Source organism: Mchenga conophoros, linkage group LG4 (assembly GCF_057382185.1).
Source record: "Mchenga conophoros isolate Kocher_MC1m ecotype Shallow Benthic linkage group LG4, M_conophoros_male_GT1.1, whole genome shotgun sequence".
Lineage (NCBI taxonomy): Eukaryota > Metazoa > Chordata > Actinopteri > Cichliformes > Cichlidae > Mchenga > Mchenga conophoros.
In genome coordinates, this window is record NC_140529.1 from 33,055,802 (window position 1) to 33,082,124 (window position 26,323).

Below are 26,323 nucleotides of genomic sequence, written 5' to 3' on the forward strand. Positions count from 1 at the left end.
GAGGCGCTCACTCAGTGGTAGCAGGTTTGTGAGACCAGCAGCCAGAAGAGCAGGAAGAAAGAAGGAGGAGGGAGAGGATTCAGAGCGAGACAAACAGTGTGGCTGCAGTCAGGAGACACAAACGGAGAGAGAGGAGGAGATACGGAGAGAAGCGAAGGTAAGAAGGCAGCTTCTGTCCACATTGATCTGTTTAACACCTTTCTGTTTTTCAGAGTGAACGTAGGGTATCAGCTGGAAGAAAGGATGCTCTGCTACCCTGTGCGAGCTCTCCTTTTCTTCCTCTGTCTGCCAGCTGACGGCACGCTGTATGTCGGGAGAGCAGAGCGCTGTAGCACTGCAGGGTGATGCAGAGAGATGGAGGAGAGAGGAAGAGGAGGGGTGTGGGGGAGGGAGGGATGGGCAGCATTATGCTCTACAGACATGAGGAAGTAAGAATAGAGAGATCAGGTGGAAGAGAAGTGGAAACAGGAAGAGATAGCAGACATCTGCCTCCGTTTTGCTGTGTAGAATTCAGGAAGTGGGTGTAGGGGGATTTAGGAGGGGGGGAGCCTTTTGTGTGACAGTGTGCAGGAGCAGGAGTGTGTCAGCTGTCAACATCAGTAGTTTCCCTCCATGTTGGAGATGATATAAGTTTCTGTCTGGCCACACCCTCTGCTTGCTCCTGTGAGATGAGATTAGATGATGGGAGGTTTTTGTGGTTGCGCAGAAGTGATGGTGTGAGCCTGGGAAGTGTGTGTGTGTGTGTGTGTGTGTGTGTGTGTGTGTGTGTGTGTGTAAAACATTTTGGATGTTGGCCAAAGATGCTTAGTATTGCCTCCCATTACTGTCAGTTCAGTGGATTAGCCGTATGTGAGCGGTGTTCATTCAGCGACAAGCCAAGCCGCTCAATCATGTGCTCACCGAGATGTTGCTCTCAGCTCTATGTGTGTGTAGAGACCAGCACGGATTCTCCAGTGTGTGTGTGTCTGTGTGTGACTGCCTGTGTCTTTATGTGTGGAATACTGTAGTGGAGCACACACAGCTGCAGCTGTATACAGATCGAGCCTTTAACCCCCGGCATGATTCCTCTTTACAAGTTCCTCACATCCATTTTTTAGTGACATGATACAGAAATAATATACTGTAAAAGCACACTGGACAGACAGAGACCGAATGCTCCTGAAGCAGGGCTGACCCTTGCCATCTGGCAAACTGAAACAGTCTCTGAAAGGCAGCACACTTAGAACAGCTCGACCAAGCATTTGTTGCTTTAGTATCTATACCGAGGCATATTACAGCAAAGTAGACAATGCATTTTCATTAAGCACTGCTATGTTCAAGAGGCGGTTTCTAATGATTCCTTCACACAGGCTTCACAGTAAGCACTGCAGCTGGCCTATTTTGTGTTGTAACATCTTCGGATATACACAGAGAGCAAGGGCATAGTCTCTGTGCACAAAAACAATAACAAGCAGCACCACGATGACTGAATGGAAATATACTGTGACAGGAATCAACAGTCTGAATGATTCCAGATAATACTGTATGAAATATATAATATTTATGATGGCAAATCAGTTCTTTGTTATTGAAAATAATTACCAAAGAGAGTTTTAGCCCTGTTTGTTGGCCTTTAATGGAAATATAATTCTGTCAGTTGCATAATGAGCAGCTTATTTCATATGTGAACAGACTCGTGTGTACCTATAAAACACCTTACCTACAAAGAACCTGGAACCTTTGAGAACAAGCAGGATATAAATTTTACATCCATACCTTCCAACTTCTGCTGGAAATCTTTTATCATACATGTCATGAAAATGCACTTTTTTTTCCTGAAAAAGCCATTATTTAAATGTCTAAAAGAAATCATGTTTTCGGAAACTGTAAATTTAGGAGGTAATAGCAACAAATTAAATAATAATTAAATAATTAAAAGAATTAAATTAATTGTTTGCGTCCTTGGAGCAGTGAGAAGTCGTCTTGTTTCCATGTAAAATTAGATTTATTATTTTAAATTGAATATATTTAAAGTAAGACTGATTTGAAACAATTTTCTTACATTTTATATTGAAAAATCTTACAAAACCCTGGATCCTTTAAAGGAAAGAGGAAAGCTCTCCCTCTGTTTGTTGCAGGAGAGCAGTGGCTGCTCTGTAGCTCTCTTAGGGCTAAGATTTTGCTGGATGAGGCGTCACAGAGACTCGAAGCGACCTGATAAAACTCTTGGCAGTGCGCTGAGTACTTTGAGGGCCAGTGACTCTCATGGTGAACCGCCTGATATCATGCCACCCCCGGGGCTCGTGACTGAATGCAGAGGAATAAAAGGCTTGTGGACCAGCTGTGTGGTTCTAACAAAGATAAAAGATGAATCAGGACAGAAGAGAGGAAAAGTGAGAGCAGGATGTGGTGGGAGGAAGATAGAGGATGTCTGAGTATGTTGGTTGTGTGCTCACGCGGGGTGTAACCTGTTTGTTTTCTGTTAATGTGAGTATCACTTTGGATAGAAATCACTGAAATTGCTGTTTAGAATATTTTTGATTTTTAAATGTTTTATTTAAGGCAGGATTATGTTATTAAAGCAGTAATAGGAATGTTTGCATTTTAGCAAAGTCCAGAAGAATACTATATGACGAAAGCTGTTATCTGGTCAGCTGACTTTTGAGCTGTGGCTTCACCACTCCATCGTGTTTATGTGATCTGCAGTTAAGCTCTTAACTAGATTTCAAGAGACATCAAACGTCATTTTTGCTGGAACAAAGTGCAAAAAAACGTAATGTCTGAGTCTATTTCTGGATCAGTGACGTTGGGCGATTTGGTGATTGTAGTCCTGCTGATGTTTTGAGCTACAACAACATGAACTCAACTGTGCAGGATTTCAGAATTCAGGGTGTGACAGAAGAGGCTGATATAAATATGCATGTTGACGGTGGATCTTCTGGCGCATTTCATACCAGGCCTCAAGATATCAAAATGAGAAGAAATTTCAGACTAAAATACATCATTACAATGCACAAGACATCACTGCAGTCTGAGGTTTTGCCCTTAAATCCACATTAAATGTTCACAATGTTGTTTAAAATCTCCACCAAGTTTACACATGTAGCAGGTTTGTTCACTCAGCATCTTCCGGTCTCCTAGGAGTGCTCGCTTAATGGGCTGGGTTTGAGTTGTGTTGTGAATGATACAAACTTTGACCAGAATGCTGAATGTGCAGCATAAACAGTATCTTTGGATTTGCTTTGATTAAAAATGCTTTCTTTTTTAATCAAAGCATTTTTAAAAATGCTTTTTAACCCCCGTGACCTTGAATTTGATAAGTGGAACTTTAAACTTTGTGAATTTGATGCACTGTTCGGCTGTAAACGTCTTGACAACACTGACCTTTGAGGTAGCAAAGAGTTAAAAGCAAACAGGTGTTATAAACTAATGCGTAGCATAGTATATGTAGTATGTGTACTAGCTTTTAGCTTTCTGGATTAATCCTAAGCTACTAATACTGTAAGACAGCAAATGATGATTAACTTTAACATACTGGTTCTTTAAAACCAGGTTCTATAAAACTATTGCATATAAATGATAGACATAGCCACCCATGTGTAATCCTCTAGCTTTGAGTTTGGTATTTTGACTGTCAACATATTTTTGGCAAACAAAACCTAAAAAAAAACTAAACTGCTTTAAAGACAGCTCAATACAGAACATAAAGAAAGGATCTCCATCTGTGTCTGTGTGCCTTTTAGTGCATATCCTTAAACATTAATACAATGTAAATGGAGCGTTATTGATAATCAATCAGCAGACGGTCGCTATGATGGGGTAGATTAACTACTGAAACCAAACCTGTGTTTTTACTGGAGAGCAAACATGTTTAATTCTTTTCAGTTTTTAAAGTGGGATATTTTAAAAATGCAACCCCTGAAGGAACTGAACAGCTATTTGTGGTTTTGGCTTGTGTACACAATTTTTCATCTCTTTTCAGAGCTAGTATTTAAAAAACAGACTTTGATTAGCATAATTTTAGCAACAATCCATTTTCTAAACCAGTTAGGCAGCTGGGGGTTGTGTGGAGACTGGGGCCTATCCTAACTGCCACCAAGAGACTGGGTACCCCTGACCAGGTCACCAGTCTACCACACAGGTCTAATGAGGTGACACAGACAGCCACAAGTAATCATATCCACACCTACAGTAAATTTAAATTCAACAATTAGGTAATATGCATGCACAGGAAGGCCTGACTTAATGAAGAAGTTAATGAAGAAAACTAGGAACCTTCTATTTACCATATAATTGCTGACATTAGTGCACATAGTAATAATGTATATTTTGATATCTTAGTGTAAATGTTTTAGCAGGAATACATATGCAGTGATTGTAACAAGAGCAGCAAAGGGAGATGCAATAAAGCACGAGCTTTTGATTGTTTGAAAGCTGCAGTTTCAATCGTCAGTTTAATTATTCAGAAACATATCACTTGGATGCAGTTTTTAGCAAATTAATCTTAAATTCATGAACACATTTTCTTTCGTGCCAAGTCGCTTTTGTTTTTGGATTTTGACATTGTGCGTGTTGGGGATAACAAATGATCTGAACAGATCCTTCTAATTACCAATAAAAGGCAAACATTCATGTAACATGCTGTAAGCTGCTGAAACAGCAAGTTCTAAACTGAGTCAAATATTTGGAAACAAACGTCAAGCTCCAGGATCCTGCACACATAGCAAGTTCTACATACCCGGGATATCTTTCCATTATTTGGAATCACTTACCGCTACACGGTAGATCAAGATACGCAGTCACACTAAGCTGGTCATCAACTTACTTTGCCAACCCAGGGCTTTCTGATCTTAGGTATGAAAATAACACAGCTGCTTCAGATAAATCTACATGTGAGCGCAAAAACACTATATAGTAGCTAAGTGTTAAAAGAACTGTATAAACGCATGGTTATGCTTTAAAAGTTTTGGTCAGTAAAACAGAAAAAGAACTATTATGTTAATAAAAATTCGGCCTGTTTGATGGCAGGAAGAAAAGCTGGCAAAAATCCTAATTTTGTGAGTAAACAAACTTATCAACATTCCAATTATTATGACAAGGAAAACTCAAGTACGCCATTAAATTCATTCTTAAATTTGCATAAGACAGTTTTGTTTTGTTTTCCTTCCAGCTGGAGCCCAGGTCATGTTTAACTGAGAGCGAGTAAGAACTAACAATTAATAAATAACACAATTCAAATATAGGCTTAGTTAATGTTCAATTGATATAATAGCTAATAATTAATAATAATCCAGTAACTATCCATGCACAAAGGTCTGAAAGATCTGACACTATTTTCTGAAGTAAGGGGTGATGTCATACTTGGTGATAGCTAATCTCTAGCAATAATAATAGTAATTATAATATAAGTTATCATGGCAGTGTAACCTGGTAAGAGCCCTGAAATTTTCTGGATAAAACAAAATCCTGGTTTGTGGTACAGGCCTCAGATCAAGTATCAATCTTTGTATGCTAATGAACCCAACAATAGTCATCACATATCAGTTTAGTTACATGTTTTGTTTTACAGTGTTTTTAAGGTCACTGTGAAGTTGTTCACAACCTTTTCCAAGTCAATTTAAACAAAAAACAAGCCCCTCTAAAACCCACTGTGTTCCACCATCAGCACTAATAGATGAGCTTGCAGGTGAACGCTGAGTATTTAGCAGCTGCAGAATTAGATATTTCCCAAAGCAGAAACCCCAAATCATCAAAAGAAAAAAAATGCAGTCAGTTTAAAGGAGATTTGTGGATTTTTGGATCTGTATTTTTTAGTTTTTTTTATTTTTATTATCAGACACTGGAAGTAAAAGTGAAGTAAAATCTCCAGTATGTCTGCGCGTTCAGTTTTGCCTGAGTCAGGCTGCAGAGTAGGAACTTAATTATTGATCCCACTTGCGGGAACTTTTCACTAAAGTAGCTTGGCTGCCTCCATGAGATGTTTGCTACATGGTGTCATGGCCATTATTGCTGTTCTGACTTCTGAAGTGGTCCAAATCACACACAAAAGAAACAAAAAAATCAAAAGGAGACAGTGATAAAAGCTAAAAATGATAAAGACATCTAATCAAATGTGCAGGACTGACCCTGTAATTCTCTACAAGCATCAATACTTAAGCAGTCTAACCATATATTTAATATAAATGAACTGCTTGCTCATTACAAAGGAGGATATTAAATTTTCATCAAGTAGAAGATAGTTGTGAGGAGATGAGAGGAAACCTTTAAAGCATTCTTTGATGTAAAAATGTATCAGTGAAAACAGTGACCACTAAAGCCAGTCTATCATTCCTAGAAACACAGAACTGGCATTTTGTTTTCTTCCTGTGAGTTAAGAAGTAAAATCTAGCTGACATAGTTAATAACAAAAGGTTGTCTCTTGTGTTGACAGTACAGAAAACAGTGCAGCCCCCTCCCTCTCTGCCTCCCCCACCTCCTGTAATATCATCTCTGTTCATTATTCATGAGCTCGCTGCTGTCTCTGCTGAAGTTAATCAAATTCTGATTGTGAACCATCAAAGGCCTTGAATAGATTTAAAAAATGCTTTAGGAGGAGTGAGACAGAAAGAAGAAGCAAAAGAGGCAAAGATGATCACACTTGCAGAGATTCAAGATCTCTCTGTACATAACAACATAATTCCAATTTCTAGATGCATGGCCCAGGTGCACATGTCAAAATACAGACGGAAACAGAAGATCCGTGTTCAGGTGTGATTTATTTAACTGTAAGAACAGCGCAGATGAAGAGAAACTGAGCCAGCTGCAGCTTGTTGATGTTGCTCTGTCCTAATTCAAGAAGTCTTCACTTGCGTGCTGCATATCAGTGATGATATATTTAGGTTACAGACCCTAAGAATACACTGCTGCTCTGTTAGCACACAGGAATGAATGCTGTTCTATGTCACTGCAGACTCACCTAATGACCACGGGTTGGCCACTGTAGTAATCCACCGCTTTGAATTGAATGCTCATCGCAACGTGCTAACATCCTCACTATGGTCACTGTTGGTGTGACTACCTGGTTTTATATTAGCATATATCCTATAGCATTAGCATTTACATTTTCTAATAGTGCTAAAGACAATTTTAAGTCTTTTTGTTGCAGTTTTGCCACAGTTTGAAGGGTTTAATTGTATTGCTAAGATATTACACTGTAAAATCGAATTAGGTGTGAGTATTGCAATAAATAAATAAACACGCAAGCTTGTTGTATTAGAAAAACTAAAGTACAGTTTACTTTAGATATTTAAGTTACGGTAGTACTTAGAATAACTTTATTATTTTGAGTGACGATACAAAATGAAGTAGTAAAGCTAACACAATAATTTTAAGTTCAGGGAACCTAAAGGAAAGCTTTGGAGTAACTCAGCTTTTGAGTACATGACACAAATTCAAGCCAGTTTAATCACTAGCCCTATATGACAAGCTTGTTAACTTTCCACTGAAAGAATTCTAGTACTCTTTCTATCAATATAAACATTAAATAAAAAATAATGTAAATCTAAAAATACATTTAGAACACTCACCAGGCTCAGTCGATGGCACTAGAACTTTTATTGCCACAAGTACTTCAGCCAAGATTCAAAACTGGATCGATCTAGTGAAGAATAAATAATTATATTTCCATTATTACTGCAGCAAAAACAAAGATATATATATTTAACCAGGAAGACTAATCTGTCTCTGAACACTGAACAAGATCCAGCTCTCTAAAAAACGTTATATCTCACCTCTGCTCTAAGCTCCTTATCCCCTTGTATTTCTAATCTTAGACTTGCTATTCATCACCTGTCCTCTAGTGACTACTGCTGAGGCCCAGTCACTCCACCGCCCAGCCTCCACCTTATGTCAGTTGACCCAAACTGGACTGGATGGATCCTCAGCCTGGATTTTGAAAATCCACCTGCTAATTTTAGCTTACTGCTTTCACCCCACTGGCTACTGTTAAACCTGCCTCTGGAAATCCACTGCTTCACACCTGTTTCTTCAATGTGACTGAGATTATACAGTAAAAAAAAAAAAACAGCTAACATGCTGTGCTAACAGTACAGAAGCCAACGTTACTTCTTGGATTTATTTTCACTGACTGGATTTGTGGGTTGTGTATGTTTAGAAAAACACATTGCTTAGGTGTTACTACTTTTAAAGTATGATCATCTTTGATAGGTAGACAGACAGATTGATATATGGATTGATATTAGGGCCTCATACTGTGAGATATAGGCCTACTGTGTAAAGTGTTATTTATGCAAACAGTGAGAAAAAAAACAAAGGAAATATGAAAATTAAACTCTATCTTCTAATTTGCCATTTCCTGACATGACTAAAAGAAGTCCCAGAGTTCATAAATGTCCAACATAACTATGAGAAACAACTGAAAATACTAATACTCTTTGTTAATGTTTTAGCCACAGACTGCGGTTTTGGCTTTGCTGCAGTTTTCTGTTGTTCTGTCATCAGATTACAGTGTGACATGAGTGACTCTGTGGGGTTTTTTTGTTTTGTTTTGTTCATATTGATCCAGGTTTCCAAGTGAGGAAATATGGAGAATATTGAATCAAGTGACAAAGTTATTGATGGGCTGGGACTGCAATAATGCAGCAGTCTGTGCTGGGCTTACACTAAATAGATCTTTGAGTCACTCACAGGTCTGAATACTGAAGAGTGCTGCCTTCGTTTGTTACTTTAACTTTTCATTTAGCCCTGAGAATCCCAACTAAAGTTGTTGCGCTCATCTGTCTCATTTATGATGGTAAATTCCTCAAGACAAACTGGGATAAGCACTGCTTGTTTTGTTTTTAATTAAAATAAGCCTCAGTTGTTCTGAATTATATTAAAAGACTTGTGACAATAGATGGCTTTTGGTTTTTATATCACTGAAATTATTCCTTCAAGCAAGGAAGGGTGGCTCTTTTTTATGCAGCAAGGAGGACAGATTTACAACAGCATAGTGTACTGTAAATATGTGATAGGCATCCCTTCGAGTCCTCGTATCAGCAGCTTCTTCCTTAGAGGTTTGACACACTGCTTGTTTCACACAGGTTTGTGCCAGAGTATCCCACTCTGCTCGTTTCACACATACCAACACAAGCTCAGACAGCCTAACGAGAGTCGGTGTGATTAATAGTACCAGCAGTGACTGTTTATCTTAGTAGTACTGCCCTATAATGCGAGCAGACGTGCAGATCCACACCTACACATTCACAGATGAGGTAACTACACTGCAAAATGGAAATTGCAACCCCGATTTATTGCTTAAAGTAGAAAAGAGGATGAAGTACAGCTATAATTACCAAACATGGGTTTCTAGGTACGTCAATCCTACATGCTCACACACAAACACACCCTTGCATTAATTTTTTTAGGAAGAAAGAAATTCTTTTTTTTTAATCACTCAATTAAACTTCTCGGAAAGCAACCGCCAGAGTCCAAGTGGAAGTGTGAGGAAATACTACTTATATTTTCTCCCCTCCCAGGTTTCCCCTCCTCACCTCACTGACCCATGAAAGAAGCCATGCCGGTTCTCACAGCAGGAGCGGGTAAGAAAAGCGAGCACAGATGCTCAACACATACTGTCCATACTGCTCAAGGCTAGCTGTGCCCCATCTGTTCATGCTAATATACATGATGGATTTTCTAATTCATGTCCTGTGCAGGGCTACATGAAACGTTGGCCCTGCTGACCTCTCAGCTGCGGCCAGATGCCAACCACAAAGAGGACATGGTGTTCCTCAAAGATGTCTTCAGTGAGAGGAGTTTGGGATACCTGATGAAGGTGAGGAATTATGATTCTTGTGAGGATGGTTCAAGCTTTACAAATGATAACTTGTAATATAATTATTTGGATAACTAATTTCTAAATTGAAACATCTATTATTTGTTTATGCAGTAAAGGTTTATTTTCTTTTTTTTGGATTACTACCTGACTTCATGGAACAGGAAACTGGTATCTAGTTTCTTTGTGAAACGGTGCAACTACAGTAGCATCATGCCAAAATGCTCCCAATGTCTTTATAGTCTGTCTATAGGTCTACAGATGGCATAATTTTATAAAAACAAAACAAAACTCAAAACAAATCCTAAAATTTGATCATTTTGATGTGCACGATAATAAAAGTGCAGAATTTGGAAATAAAACCAGATCACACAGCTTTCATCGGAGGTCTGCTCTTCATGGAAGTATGCTCCTGACATAAAATAAGCATCTGAAGACATTTGATCTCAATTATATGAGCATTCAGTCTGAATCAAAAGCATATACCAGTTATTTTTTTATTTGGCTTACTTTCGATGTGGTAGGTCATTCTACTTGTAACATATTACAGCGATGGGTAGAATAGTCAGGATTATGTACACTGACCATAGACTGTAGATAAAAGATGGACATAGTTTCCCATAATGCAGTGCATCAAACTGGCTTTTAGCCATTCTTTCTACTGACATACAGAGGGTGACTGTTTTGGTTGTATAAAAGTACTTGGTAAAAGGATCCAACTCACTTGATCTATGATCTCCATAAAGGCTAAAGCAAGGTACACTTTAGGGCAGGGTTGGTGGAACTCCAGGCCTCAAGGGCCAGTGTCCTGCAGGTTTTAGATCTGACCCTGGGTCATCACACCTGAATAAAATGACTAATTCATTACCAGGCCTCTGGAGAACTTCAAGACATGTAATTTAGCTATTTAAATCAGCTGTTGGATCAAGGACATGTCTAAAACCTGTAGGACTTTGGCCCTTGAGGCCTGGAGTTCCCCCACCCCTGCTTTAGGGCATGGATACCTTGGACAAGTTGGTTCAGAACTTGAACCAATCATGGTGGCTGTGTTCATTTGTTGTTGTTTTTTATATCTAGTTGATTTGAGCCCAGCGGATTTATGCTTATGTTTTGTGGCTGTTGGAAAAGAATGGCATGAAGCTGATACATGTTATGGAATATCATATTACTGTACTTCACCTTTTGGCCTAACTATGCAGCACTTTATTAAAATTCTTCCTTCTATACACTGATTGTGCTTTTTCCTAGATTCACGAGAAGCTGAGACAGTATGAGAGACAGAGCCCAACACCTGTCCTCCACAGTGCTTCCTCTCTGGCAGAGGATGTAAGTTCCTCACACAAACACACACACACGCACGCACGCACGCACACACACATACTGTAAATTACTTTTCCACTCGGGCACAGCATTCAGTCACCATGAGTTAGCTCCGACAGAGAAGCAATGTGGGTATGAAAAGTGAATTTTAATGTTCTCAAAGTGCTGAATCATCCCAGTGCTCCTCTAATGAAACTCCATATCCTGCTGCCCTGTTGCTCTCACCAGTTATCAGAAGAGCAAACTGCTGACCCTAGGTGCTTTCCACTTATCTTTCCCACTCTGCATCTCTGAATCTGTCTTCTGTTGTTCTACAATAAACTGTGTGTGTTACTAGTATACACATCCAGAGTTCATGTGTATTGGGATTGGCAGGTGGCAGAGGAGCTACAGAGTGGTTCGATGAGCACAGAGGAGAAGGAGCTGCTGAATTTGCTACTTTCCCCTCATCTTAAGGTAAACACATTTTCAATTAGTGGAGATTTTGTGGCAGTGACACACAAACTCTGATTTCATTCACCTCCTGTTGTGCTGGGTTGTTTCACTTGCACTCATATCAAACTGAAAATTCATTTCTGATGCAGTTCACAAGCTCGGGCAGATGTCAGACTGCTTTGTGTGCTTCCCGACAGCTGAACGTCAGCACTGTAATCTCAGCATGTATGTTTTCTGTCCCATCAGGCTGTTCTGTCAGTGCATGACACTGTAGCTCAGAAGAACTTTGACCCTGTTCTGCCACCGCTGCCGGACGACTTTGAGGACGATCTGGAAGAGGAATCTGTAAAGATTGTCAGGCTGGTAAAGAACAAAGAACCTCTGGTGAGTTGTGACGTAAAGTCGAGAGTGGGAATGAAACTAGAGAGCCTTCAAGAGAAGCAGATGAAACAGGAAAGGATTATGGGACGGAGACCTTTGGCCTCTTCTGCTAATGGAGTTGTTACTTCTTTGTACTCTAGGGAGCCACCATCAGGCGTGACGAAGCCACTGGAGCAGTGATAGTGGCTCGGATAATGAGGGGAGGTGCAGCTGATCGAAGTGGTAAAATGCTGTTCATTTTCTAAAAGCTTGTATATCTTATAACTACTATAACAATATCTGTGGTACCAGCCTATGAGCAAGAGGATGTTATATGATTATCAGGGGAGAAACTAAGAGCATTTTTTAAAGGTTCTCTATTTTTATTTTCAAATAAAGATCTATCACGTTATAAATTTAATCAACAATCAATTCACAAGAAGAAGAATTACTTTTATAAATGATGTCAGTATCTGTCTTTATAAAACCAACAATTGAGTAAAAGTGTACTCTTTGCTGCGTTTCTGTTGTTTTTAATAGTCAGAAAAGGGGAAACTGTCATGAAGAAAAACAGGCCCAGCATGAAACCAAACTGCTGTTGCAGTAATGTAGCGTAGCCTTGACCCAGCATGATGCCTCAAGAGCCTCCTGATTTTTACAGTGGTGTGGCTTCAGTTTTCTTCTTGCAACCAGCGAGAAGGAGATAAATAATTTAATTAAAATAAGCCAAGAAAACTTGATGTTCTAATGAACCCTCTGGTAGAAAGATTGCATCAGGACAAAACATTCAGCACAGTTGTTGGAAAAGCAAAAACCTCTTCATTAGTAAGTCATCGTGTACAACGTGCAGTGGTTACACCAGGAAAATATAAACTACAGAATGAAAGTAAGCAGTGAGTAATCTTTTTTTCTTGCTGTCAAGTGATGAAAAAATGCTCATCAGTATAATATCGTGGGCTCTGTGCTTCTATCCTGAGGGAGAAATATATCGACCCCCCTTCTCTCGTGCTCTTTGGTCGCATTGTTGTGGCTGCAGATAAACAGATCGCAGCCGAGGACAGAAGCTGCTCGTATCTGAGGATCTAACAACAGCGCTGATCTTAAGATACAAATGCTAAACCCCACAGACCCAGGAAGCACAGTGAAGTCTCTTTGAACATCATTGATGTTTCTGCCAGCTCATCCAGCATGTACGCTCTTCACAGGTTTGGTGCATGTAGGAGATGAGCTGAGGGAGGTGAACGGGGTCTCTGTGATCCACAAGAGGCCTGATGAGATCAGTCAGTTGTTGGTAAGATGGACAGAAGGACATGTGAATGTTGGAATAACTCCACTAAAAAAACAAATGTCTTTTATCCATTAAAAATAAAGTTCACTGCAAGTTGACAGTTAAGCGTATTATATTTCAGTGTTTGTCTTTAATGTAAGGATGCAGTCATAATCTTCCCATGCTCTTGTTTATTTGTGATCCAGTCCCAGTCCCAGGGCTCCATCACTCTAAAGATAATCCCCGCTATTAAAGAGGAGGACCGGCTGAAGGAGAGCAAGGTGAGATAAAGTATGATGGATGGATGGGTTTCCTCTGATCTGCACTCAGTATTCAGAGTGTGCAAGGGAGAGAAAAAACAAAAAATGAAACACCTTTTATTGTGCTACGATTTACACTGAACAAAAATATAAACGCAACACTTTTGTTTTTGCTCCCATTCCCCATGGGATGGACGTAGAGACCTAAAATTCATTCCAGATACACAATATAACCATCCCTCCCAAACAGTGGTCACAAATCAGTCCAAATGTGTGGTAGTGGGCACATCTGCTATATTGAGATAATCCATCCCACCTCACAGGTGTGCCACATCAGGATGCTGATCTGACATCATGAGTAGTGCACAGGTGTACCTCAGACTGCCCACAACAAAAGGCCACCCTGGAATGTGCAGTTTTGTCTCACAGCAAAATGCCACAGATGCCACAAGCAATGAGGGAGCGTGCAATTGGCATGCTGACAGCAGGAATGTCAACCAGATCTGTCGCCCATGCATTGAATGTTCATTTCTCAACCATAAGCCGTCTCCACAGGCGTTTCAGAGAATATGGCAGCACATCCAACCGGCCTCACAACCGCAGACCTCGTGTAACCACACCAGCCCAGGACCTCCACATCCAGCAGGTTCACCTCCAAGATCGTCTGAGACCAGCCACCCAGACAGCTGCTGGAACAATTGGTTTGCACAACCAAACAATTTCTGCACAAACTGTCAGAAACCGTCTCAGGGACGCTCAACTGCATGCCCGTCGTCCTCATCGGGGTCTTGACCTGACTCCAGCTCGTCGCCGTAACAGACTTGTGTGGGCAAATGCTCACATTCGATGGCGTCTGGCACGTTGGAGAGGTGTGCGCTTCACGGATGAATCATGGTTCACATTGTTCAGGGCAGATGGCAGCTGAGAATGTCCCAGTTCTTGCATGGCCAGCATACTCACCGGACATGTCACCCATTGAGCATGTTCGGGATGTGCTTGACCGGCGTATACGACAGCGTGTACCAGTTCCCACGAATATCCAACAACCTCGCACAGCCATTGAAGTGGAGTGGACCAACATTCCACAGGCCACAATTGACAATCTGATAGACTCCATGCGACGATGTGTTGCACTGCATGAGGCAAATGGTGGTCACACCAGATACTGACCGGATCTGGGTCCCCAGACCCCCAATAGCGCAAAGAACTGCACATTCCAGGGTGGCCTTTTGTTGTGGGCAGTCTGAGGTACACCTGTGCACTACTCATGATGTCAGATCAGCATCCTGATGTGGCACACCTGTGAGGTGGGATGGATTATCTCAATATAGCAGATGTGCCCACTACCACACATTTGGACTGATTTGTGACCACTGTTTGGGAGGGATGGTTATATTGTGTATCTGGAATGAATTTTAGGTCTCTACGTCCATCCCATGGGGAATGGGAGCAAAAACAAAAGTGTTGCGTTTATATTTTTGTTCAGTGTACATAATATTCAGTCTTTGTGTGAACTGCTGAAAGTCCAAATCCAAGGAGATTTCAAATGTGTTTTTTGGCATTTAAGCAACGACAGTGTCTGTTTACACTGAATAAAACATGAAAGATGGTAACCCTGTGGTAACCCCATTTAATTTCAGCAAATAATATTTATATTATATTTAAATTTTTAAATATAATTGTGGTACAATCACCTTCTCACTTTGCCCTGTGTTTTACATCCAGGACACTCTGCTCAGATAACTCTAAACCCTAAAATATGGTGTTTCCACCACCTTGTGCATTTGACTCCAGGTGTATATGAGAGCCTTGTTTGACTACATCCCCTTGGAAGACAAGGCCACACCCTGCCAGGAGGCGGGACTTCCCTTTAAACGAGGAGACATCATTCAGGTTGTGACGCAGGATGACCCCACTTGGTGGCAGGCCAAGCGTGTGGGAGACAGCAACCTGCGTGCTGGACTCATCCCATCCAAACAGTTTCAGGAGAGGTGAGAACGCTTAGAAGAAGGTCTTGTCTTCACAATTAAAATGAGCCTGATGTCACAGAAGCTGAACGGTTCACCCATACACCAACGGATATTTATTTTACCCAGACAATAATCTTTTAAATCCACATTCATGTGTTCCACTTTAAAGGGTCAACTGTGATTAGATAGAGCATCAGATCATTGTGGAATAAATTTAGTTGAAACTCTGACTTGAATAGGCATGCGCTGAAACTCTAAGTGTCAAAATTGCTGTTAAAATGATCTCAGCTGATCTCCAGCCAAACACCGCAGCATCTGGTGGATTAATAACCATAGCTTAAACACTGAGAGAGATATGGTTCAGAACTACCTAAAATTGTTTTTTTTTTTTCATGTTTGGGACAAACCGATTAGGGTAAAACTGGATTACATTGATTGTCACTGAACAAAAGTGGCATGAGCTCAGGTCTGCTCATCAGGGATGGATTACTGAATAGGCCCAGATGTCTTTTTGTAGTGATTGTTGCCATTTCTTGCTGGATAGGCTGGATAGTCCAATCACAAAGTAAGCACAAAAAATGTGCAAACTGCTGTCTTATTTGTCTCTGCCCTCATAATAAAGCCATCCATCCATGTGTTGTATATTCCTCTGCCTTTTCAGATTCACGTCTTTTAGTCCTGACAGTCCCCCCTTACTTTTTGCTTACTCTCTTTCTGCCTTTATCGTCTCTGGTTCTTTGTTCCACTGCACACTTCCCCAGGCGACTGGCCTACAGGATGAAAATGGGCACACTCCCGAATCCAAAATCCCCTAAAAAGTCTCTCTGTAAGTTTCTGCTTCCTAGGATTTCAGTGCATCTTTTTATAGTAACAATTTATGACTGACACTATCTCTCACTATCAGCTCTCCATTCTCTACTGTGATTATATTGTTTCACTGGCTTTCATTTTTCTAACCTTTTTTTGGTTATTAATTAGAACTCTCACAGCCATTAGTATCAACTGTACATTCCCTAAATGCTGCAGTGTAGACAGGTTTTGAAAAAAAGATTAGAGTTGGAGGGGAAGAAAGACACTGGGAGGGATCACACATATGAATTAATCTCTTTCATGTTCAGTCCATCTGGCCAGTAAGCAGGCTGCAAATTCAGCTTAACTCAGACTCTGTAACAACAGTCGTCCGGTGGGAAACAAAGCCTTGTTAATATGCTGCGCTTCTCACTTTTCCAGTTGATACTATAGTGGATTCATGTAAACAGCCAGGTGAGTGGATGATGTGAGCGGTGGCTCTTCGTGGCACATAAGCTGCAGGCGATCCGATTAGGCGGGAGCTGCGTGGAGACAACAAGAGCTTAGCAATATGGCAACTAGCCCTGCTATGCTGCACAGCAGCAAACCTGCGAGGTCTCTTCTGTCTCAGCCTCCATCCACACTCCCCCAGCTCTCTTTATTAATTCCACCCAATCCCAGCAGGGGCTTTAACATGCGGGTCCCCCTCCTCGTCTCAGAGTGACGTCAGTTTAAGGCCAATCTCCTAAATTTAGACTAGCTTTCCTCTGTAACAAATTTCCAACGTTCCTAGAGATTATCAGCACAAAATAATTTTTACTTTAACCGTGCTTAACATGTTACTCTGCCCTTCACTGCTGCATCAGATGATCCAGGATGTGATAAAGGTTGGTATATGTGCAGCCACAAACACAGCAAAACAACCAAACACAAACTACAGAGTAATATTGCCGTTTGTGTGCATATTCGTGTGTGTGTGTGTGTATGTGTGTGTGTAAAGCTTGCATGTGTGCTACTGGGGTGTGCATTTGGGATTTCTACAGCTTCCAGCTTAATTCCTTCCCTCCTACCAGACCAGAATAGAGATTCTTTGTGTGGCTAGTTTGAGTGTGTACGTGTGTGTGTGTGTGTTTCTTTTGTATCAGGTAAGGTGCAGGCAGAACAGCATCCCTGGAGACTTTCGTCTAGCAGAGATTGTTGAATAGAACAATACCTCCACCCCTCTCTTGCATCAACCTCACCTCTTATTATCTGTCTTTTGTTTTTCCATATTTGTCTTTACATGAACGTTTCCTGTTCCCCTTTAGTCTATTAAAGAAGCGTAGAAAGCACACATTTTGCTTAGGAATTACAGATGGGTTTGTATAGGCAGTTTGTACACAAGCTGCACATCTTTGGGGACACAGAGCTTGTTTGCGTGTGTGTACACAGAGATCTGTCTAATAGCTGACTCACATACAGATGTAGAGCCATCTCTCTTCTCTCCCTTCTACTTAAATCTCTTTATCAAGCCTTTGTTTAGTGGCTGTTGCCTCTAACAGCACATCTTCATCATCTCTTGGCTGCCCTTCCACTCTCTCCTCCTGCTGTCTGCCTGCCTGCCTGTTGCCCGTTGGGCCCTGCTTCCCCTCTACAGCTACCATGGCCCGCCCACCCCTTTCTTAAACTCTTCCACAACCCTTATTCCTCAACTCTTCCAGGTCTCTTACCCTATGCTTACCCCCCTCTTTTCCCTGCTTGCCTCCCTACAGAGGACTGTGACTGTGAGGGCTATTTCAATGGACAGTACATAGGTGAGAGTGTGCACATCTTTCTCCACCTCCTTCTCCCTATCTGCTCTGTGCCTGCTGCAGCCTGGCTGTGTGCTGGTTCCCTGGGTGCTTTGGGCTGGGGGCCAAAATAACTGCTTGGAAGGTTGTCTCTTCGGGGGCCAGGGTTGAGGGATAAGAGCAAGGGTGAAGGTTTTGAAGGTTCAAAAAAGATGGTTTTCACAGCAGTCCAAGAAATTAGATGAGGGTCAGTGATTCATTTCTGATAGCTGAAGAGACGGTAGATATGCATGTGAGTGAGACACTTAACTGCTACAGTGTAAAGTGAGGAAGGGCAAAGGAAAGTGTAGGGAGTACCGTCTCACACTCACAGCAGGTGTTAGTAACAGAGTTGCCTCTTTGAAGACTCCACTGAATAATTAGTTAGGAGAGAGTTTAGGGATGCATCACTGTGTCAGCTCCTGTGGTGCAGACTGTACAGTTCTACATTATGCAAAACAAGTTATTATTTTGTTAGAAATTTCCTGAAGGAAAAAAGAGAAAACAGCTCGCTACTTGGTGCTGTTTAAAGCACAACTTTCGATTTCAAGCTACTGTGCTTCCACAGCATCTCTTTCAATGTCATGGAAGGACAATTTGAAAAATCCACATTCAGGTGGGGGATTTTTTTGCACATTGTTAATTGGACGTTTATCCATAAAATCACTGGTCACTTTGTTAGTGCTATTGCTGGGTTGGACCCCTTTGGCCTTAATTCTTCAGCGGAATAAAAATGAACAAGGAGCTGCAAACATACCAGCAATATTGGTTCATATTAACATGATGGCATCACATCATTGTTGTTCCAGATTTGTTGGCTGCATCTCCATGATGTGAGTCTCTCATTCCATCACATCTAAAAAAGTGCTCTAATGCCTCTGGAACTGGGAACAGTGGAGGCCAGGTCAAGAATCCAGTTTTAGATTATTTCAGCTTTTTGGCATGATATGTTTTGCTGCTGGAAGCAGCCAGAAGATGTGTACACTGTGCGGATAGACGGAGGATATGGTGTTTAAATGATGCTCATTTGGTACTAAATTAGATTTGGGATCCCCTACACCCTTACATTACCAACATCCTCCTTATTTAAGGCCGGATGGCTCCATGGTTTCATGTTTATGCCAAATTCTGACCTTAGCATCCTAATGTCAGATGCCAGTTTTACTAAGCCCATGTCACTTCCAGCTTCACCTTCCTGGTCTTAGCTAACAGAAGTCGCACCCAGTGTGGTCTTCTGCTGCTGCAGTCCATCTACTTCAAGGCTAAAAGTGCTGTGCATTCAGATATGCTCTTCTGCATACCTTTGGTTATAACGAGTGGTTATTTGAGCTAATGTTGCTTTTCTATTAGCACAAACCAGTCTGACAATTCTTCTTTAACGTCTTGCATCAACGAGACATTTTGTCCCAGACAACTGCAGCTCACTGGATATTTTCTCTCTGTAAACTCAGGAGATGTTTGTGTGAGAAAATCCCAATAGATCAGCTCTTTCTGGTATACTCAGACCACCTTTAATCCCCGTTCTGGTGCTCGGTTTGAACTTCAGCAGGTCGTCTTGAGCACGTCAACATGCCAAAATGTTTTGACCAATTAGATATTTGGTTTAACGACCAGTTGAAGTAGAGTACCTAACAAAGTGGCCGGTGAGTGTTTTTTGCAAATGTAACACTGACATAACATGAAAAAAAAGTAGTGCAAAAAATAATTGTGTAACTTTTATTTTTTTACTATATCTTTACCTCAGTAGGACTTAAATTCAACAAATGTGCTGGTTTTGTTCTTGCCTTTATTATTACTTTTATCATTATTATTATTATTATTATTCACTAAATACTGAAACTGTTAGAGAAAGATTTTTTTACTTGATATAAGTATAAATGAACTCCTAGCATACTGAGCTGGCTAATGTGTAGCATATAGTTCAATAATACAAATCTATAAAATAATCTAATAGCTAACGACAAAGTAGTTTATAAAATGTTGCTTACTGTATTTAAATGGACAACTAGGCCAAAGGTATGTTGCAATAAGCAATCTTTACTAACGTTACGCTTTGGAAGAGGGCAAAAAAGGAGTCCCCAATTTTCTTCCTGTGCTCTTTAGCCTTCCGCTGACCTTCACTCCCTCACCCTTCTTTAACCCAGCCTGACCCCTCATCTGCTCCCCCATCCTGTGAGCTGCTGTAATAAGTGTGACAACAAGGAGCGATCTAAACACAGCCCTTTCTCACTGTAACACAAAATACTTCAGTAAACAGTATTTGTGCTTCCCGTTAACCTGCTTGGAGCTGTTAAACCCTTCCCATTCTCATCCCTCCCCCCACCGCCTTCACCTTGCAGTGTTTGGATCCCCTTAAACCTGCCCCTCCCTCCTGCCCTGCATCTAACTAACTGTCCCTGCTGCTCTGGTTGGTGCACTGCTTACCCCTACCCTCAGAATCAACCCCTTCCCCCATCCTCTCCCCACCCACGAGGGCCCTGCTGCGTTGGACGCATTGCACACTCAACCAGGCACGTTTGTTGCTTGTTCACCCTGTGTGGAGGTGTGAGGCTGGGTTGTGTGATGCTCTAACGCCAGTTATAGTCTCTCCTAAGTGTAAAGCAGTGGCGCCCTCCTGTGGCCAGGTGTTTTCCTGGGAATTTTATTCAGGTACAGTGCCCGGCTCATTCCTGCAGGTACACATCACTGACAGGGGAGGATACAGACAGTCCTGATCATGGGAGATCCAGTCTTTTCCTTTTAACGTGGCGTCTCCCAGGGCCAGGTTGTCCTGTCTGTCCTGCCTCAGCACTGTAGCCTTGTTGAAAGCAGCATGCTTTTTCTTAATACATAAAAGCAAAATGGTATTTACATTGGGTCACTAAAATCAGTTTTTAAATGCGAAAATTATCAAAATATGTAATATAACAGACTTTCACCTAATATATTTACTGTCAGCTGCATGTGATCCAATTTTTAGTTTAAGCATGACATCCAATTGGCTTCTACTTACAGTATATCTCACACTATCAAATATTATAATTGATATATTAAATATATTTGATATATAATATATATATATAATATTATATATCAAATATTTAACTATTTGCACTTTCAATAGGATAGATCTATATTCATCCATGTGCACTCTATACAAAGGTTTTTAATGCATGATCTGTGGGTTGGTCTTTAATTTATCCAAAAGGTGTTTGTCCACAACTTTATCAAACTGCTGTGCACTAGTAAATGTTGTCGTACATCTGACCAAAGACCTCTTGTTTTCTGTTTCTTCTTCCTTCCCATCTGTGACCTCACTGTAGCTGGTTTGCGGAGGAGTTTCCGCCTGAGTCGTAAAGACAGGCAGGGATCATCAGGAGAGGGTTCTGATCCTGGAGAACCAGAGTTCCTGACCTATGAGGAGGTGACCCGCTATCAGCAGAGGCCAAATGAAAGGCCCCGCTTGGTGGTTCTGATTGGTAAGACTGAAAAGCACAAAAGGACTCCTTTGATGATTGCGACATCTAGTGGACTACAACTTGTGTTACAACATGCTGTCCTTTTGTTCACATGTATATTCACCATCTGTTTCCGAAAGGTTCTCTTGGAGCAAGAATTAATGAACTCAAACAGAGGGTGATTGCTGAAAACCCACATCGTTATGCAGTAGCTGTACCGCGTGAGTCACTCCACATTTTACACTTGCCTAAATGAATCGCCAAAACTCTAGAAATATCACTAAAGTACTCCTGTGTTCCCACAGATACAACCAGACCCAAGAAGCCGCATGAGAAGGATGGTGTAGAGTACCACTTTGTCACCAAACAGCAGTTTGATGCAGATGTTTTGAACAACAAGTATGTTTCCGTTGAATCCATGTTGAGTCGTGCAAGTTTGGTTTATTGTGTCTTTAAGAAAAGGTTTAATTCTTGCTGCACAGGTTCATAGAGCACGGTGAATACAAGGAGAACCAATACGGCACCAGTATCGAGGCTATCCGCTCTGTGCAGGCCAAGAATAAGATGTGTATAGTAGATGTGCAGCCTGAGGTAAGGGTCACATTACAGAGAACATCCTGTTTAATGTTCATCCAAAGAATCCACTGTCATAACATGTCACAATGAGTTACTTAGTCTGCAGGCAGCAGCACTTTACTGAGTACCTGAGTGGGCAGGGGCAGGCAGTCATGTCAGGCCTGCTCACCAAGCTGTTGACTTTGCTTCTTCCCAGCTCCTTCCTGACCTCTGTTTTCTCTGTTTGATGTAAACCTTCCACTACTCCAGGCTCTAAAGAGGCTACGGACATCGGAGTTCAAGCCTTATGTGATATTCGTCAAGCCTCGTGTTCCTGAGAGCAGACGTCGTCGCAGTGCAGCCACCTCCCCAGGAGGGGGCGAGCATGGCCGCATTACAGTGAGCCATGTTTCTCTAAGCAGTAACAGACGTCCTGTTAAAAGTTTCTTTTTAAATGTAGTTGGGCCTGTCATGCATTCTTTTGCTTAATAGATCAAAAGTATTGCACAATTCTTATCAACTCACAAGCTTTGTAAATACGCAGCAATCTCATTATACAAATGTACTATAGAATATCACTCCTGGAGCATTAAGCCAGTGCAAAACTGATGTGACACAAAAGATAGAAAATGGTCACTAACATCAATATATATTAGCGTATTTTTTCAAAGGACACTATCAATCCACAACATCCACTGTAAAGAAAAGAAAATTCTTTAATTGCCTTTCTTCAACAGGATGAAGACCTCCAGGAGATGCGTCAGTCTGCCATTCAGATTGATCAGCAGTATGGACACCTAGTGGACCGTGTCCTGATCAAGGAGGACTCGGCCAGTGCTTGTGCAGAACTGCGAGGTATTTTGGAGAGGCTGGAGAGAGAGTCCTTCTGGGTGCCTCTCAGCTGGGTGCGGACCTAAGCTTACCAACGCACTCCACAAATCGTTCCAGAAGAACTTCACAGTCTGTTCACCAAACCCTGCACTGGTCCTCTCCCAGAGAGCTGATATTCTTCTCTTCTCTAAAGGCCTGCTGGCCAGCCTTGGAGTCTGCTGAACTTCCTCTACATAGTCCTCTGAATGCTACAGGGCTGGTCAGTCAGCCAAAAATCGAGGCACCAAAGGGAGAGAATGATGTCAGAGGAATACCTCAGTTTTAAAGCAGGTTGGTTATTTAGCCCAAAAGTCACAGTCTTACTTCCTCAAACAATCACTACTTTGTCTTGTCATATTTATTCAGGTTTTGATTTCAATTTATTTAGTTCAAAGACAAGGATGGAAATTGTAGTTTTAAATGTTTGGTACTGCTCTCTTTTTTTAAACAGTCCCATATTTTTTCAACAGGTTCTCCAAAAGATTTCCACAGTTTAAACTGGCCAAAACAAACAAAAAAAAAAAACCCAGCTTAATAATAGATAAAAAAAATGTATTTGTTAAGCTTGGAAAGAGTTTATAAAGTTAGGAAAAGCAAGGTTTTCATTCATGCAGAAATAAACCTTCAGGAAAATTGGATGTTAAGCAGAAAATATAGATTTACATAGTGGCAACCTTCCAAACAGTTATTTTGGCCCCCTCAGCCTAAAGGTTTACCCTCTTACATTGAGTTATTTTTATAGCCCCTTCTACATTCACTTTTCCTTCATCTTAAGTTGGATAAATGAAGTTTGCTGCCCACAAGGCTTCCACAGATAGAAAACAGAGGAAGCCCCGGCAGATAATTAGGTGGATCACAGCTCTACTGTATATGACCTCTTAAGAGCTGGCTGTCTTAAAAAATAATAATGGTAAATGGTAAATGGCCTGTATTTGTATTGCGCCTTACTAGTCCCTAAGGACCCCAAAGCGCTTTACACATTCAGTCATCCACCCATTCACACACACATTCACACACTGGTGATGGCAAGCTACATTGTAGCCACAGCCACCCTGGGGCGCACTGACGGAGGTGAGGCTGCCGAACACTGGTGCCAGTGTTCGGCACTGGTCACCAGTAATGATAATGATGATTTCTTAGAAAGACTGAAAACACGTTTGATTAGATGGGACGTGACTGTGCTGTGTGTCAAGAATGGTTTAAGTTGGTTTGAAATGATTACATTTTAGCAGTTATGTTTAAATGATAGAGTATCTTGTAGTTTATTGTGAGGCTGAAATACAAAAAAATAATTCCCAGCACAGGTGACAATTACAAAGAGACATCCAAGTTAATAACAGGTGGCAGAAATGAATGAATGCTTATCTTTGACAAATGACTCTTTGATGCCTGGCACTTCATAATTAAACTGCAGTTTTAATAAAAGTGATGAATACTGATATCAGCTAATAGACTTTTTCATCTTGAAGAAAATGTGGAGTTTCTCATTAACTGCAGCTGTTCTGGTAATTTATAGCAAACTAGTTACTTTGTTGAAAATATGGGACTCGTTAAAAAAAGCATAGCCCAAATGTTTTACTCCTCAAACTATTGCACTTCTAGCTGAGTGTGTCAGGTTTGGTCTCCCACTCAAAGGATTGCTCAGTCAGTCAGTTTATTGTGACTCCTGTTGGAGTACCTTTTGGTAGCATGTTTCTTAATTTCAAAGCTTTATTCAACTCAATGCCAATTGCAGAATGCTTCCTGTTTATTCCTACTGCTCATGCATCATGTAAAGTATAATCACACAGTGACCAGAACAAAATAAATACACGCAAAGTTAAGTGACTATCATTTGACACTAATGCATTCTTTTCACGCAAACAAAAACAAAACAAAATAATCAAACGGAATGTGAAAAAAGTATTTTCTACAAGAGTTTGTTTTTAAGAAATGCATGAAAAAAACTGATCATTTAACCGCAGTTGTAAATACTGTAAAAGTTACTCCTCTCGTGCCAACGAAAGATCTCGTAGCACTTCAATGCAACCTGTTTACCTTGGATCCCTGGGAACCCACATGAGTTTGTGTGTAAAATGATGTTGTGCACAAAGTCTGTGTGGATGGATGTCAGAGTGTGTTTACATGCACCAATCTGTGATGCTCCTTTACATGCAGAAATGGATTTTGTAGAGTTTTCTTGCAGATATCTGTATTTTTGACTGCAGAAGTGATGAGTACTCATTTGTTTTTTCATTACTGTTGTAATGTTGCGCTGAAAGACACTGTGTCCGGAAAATCTGAATTAGAACAGAACCAGTTTTTTTATTGAGTCAGAAAATAAGCAGGCTAGCCATCATTTCACCTTCTTTACTATGATGTCATTTTCTACTTCATCTGCTTCAAGTCATACAAATCTGAATTTGACAGTTCACATATCAATATTTTATATATCATACTTTGAGCTCTTCCAATATAAAGACCTATATAAAGTCTAAAATGGATTTAATCCGAACGTCAATGAAAGAAAAGGGTCAAGTTATTATTTTAATTACCAGCACTCATAATTTCTCAGCTGTATTTTAACATTTCCCTCCACTGGTTGTGAAAACATCTAGCCCAGTTTTTAATAGGCAAAAGCAAAATTCAATTACTAAGTCTTCCAAAGTAAATTCTCTTATAAAATTACCTCAGCTTATGATGATTTCTGGTAAAACACAAGGCAACTTTGTAAAAGAAATACTTCAGTAAGCTAACTAAGAGGACCCAGAACAACAGACTGTACATAAAAGATAGACATAGCCACTGACAGGCATAGGGATGGATATGACTGAGAACACTAAAGCTTAAATTACATCATGCTTCATCTTTTTTAATTCAAATGTGACCCTAATCTACAAAAATGAACATAAAGATGTGTTAATGAAAATCTGAAACTAACGACTGAGAGTATTAAGTAATATGAAAACTGTTACAAGCTATTAAATAAAAAGGAACGGGGCAGTTTTATTTGAACTCTATTGTGCCCCCTCCTTATCATTAGAAAACATTCATTGACTCTATACGCGAAACAATTTTCACTTAGAAGGAGAACCAGTGTACAGAAGGGGAATAACACCCAAAAGCTGTTTGTATCATTCTAAGACAGGCCTGAAAAATATCAACCTGTCCTTAAATGACACAAAATCAGAAAACCAATCAGACACTCAGACTGTGTCTCACTGGTGATTACAAAAAGAAATGACTGGTTGGAGAAAATTTCAGATAAACTGTCACTACTAGACTGGGATTTGATTGAATGTAAGTGTCTGTATGTGTGGTAAAAAAAAACTAAGCAGCTTCCAGAACCCTTCTGTCTTTTTTTATGCAATGAAATAATGTTTTTGATTGTTTTATGTGCTATATGAACCAAGAAACCTAGAATGTTGAGTTTGTATCCTGACATGTACAAAGTGCCATAATAAAGCTAGCTGATTCAAA

The 26,323-nt window shown here is 40.6% G+C and overlaps 1 protein-coding gene across 3 annotated transcripts; it reads left to right on the plus strand.

Moving 5' to 3' along the window:
- Window positions 1-26,323, plus strand: mpp3a (MAGUK p55 scaffold protein 3a). 3 transcript variants are annotated; one of them, XM_085271933.1, is made up of 20 exons: window positions 1-157; window positions 9,495-9,557; window positions 9,675-9,793; window positions 11,042-11,119; window positions 11,489-11,569; window positions 11,795-11,932; window positions 12,070-12,151; window positions 13,114-13,199; window positions 13,382-13,456; window positions 15,230-15,426; window positions 16,167-16,231; window positions 17,061-17,081; window positions 17,946-17,987; window positions 20,586-20,651; window positions 21,305-21,460; window positions 21,580-21,660; window positions 21,745-21,838; window positions 21,922-22,030; window positions 22,265-22,393; window positions 22,732-26,323. In XM_085271933.1, the coding sequence occupies exons 2-20, from the start codon at window positions 9,521-9,523 to the stop codon at window positions 22,909-22,911; spliced, it is 1,836 nt and encodes a 611-aa protein (XP_085128059.1). In that variant the 5' UTR covers window positions 1-157; window positions 9,495-9,520; the 3' UTR covers window positions 22,912-26,323. The 3 variants fall into 3 exon arrangements, with proteins under 3 accessions (XP_085128059.1, XP_085128060.1, XP_085128061.1); XM_085271934.1 differs by lacking the exon at window positions 20,586-20,651; XM_085271935.1 differs by lacking the exons at window positions 17,946-17,987; window positions 20,586-20,651.

Excerpts from the sequence above, each read along its gene's own strand:
- mpp3a (XM_085271933.1), top strand. The coding sequence starts at position 9,521 with ATGAAAGAAGCCATGCCGGTTCTCACAGCAGGAGCGG. Across the intron at positions 11,570-11,794 it reads TACTTTCCCCTCATCTTAAG|GCTGTTCTGTCAGTGCATGA; the intron begins GTAAACACATTT and ends CTGTCCCATCAG. Across the intron at positions 20,652-21,304 it reads TTCCTGGGAATTTTATTCAG|CTGGTTTGCGGAGGAGTTTC; the intron begins GTACAGTGCCCG and ends ACCTCACTGTAG.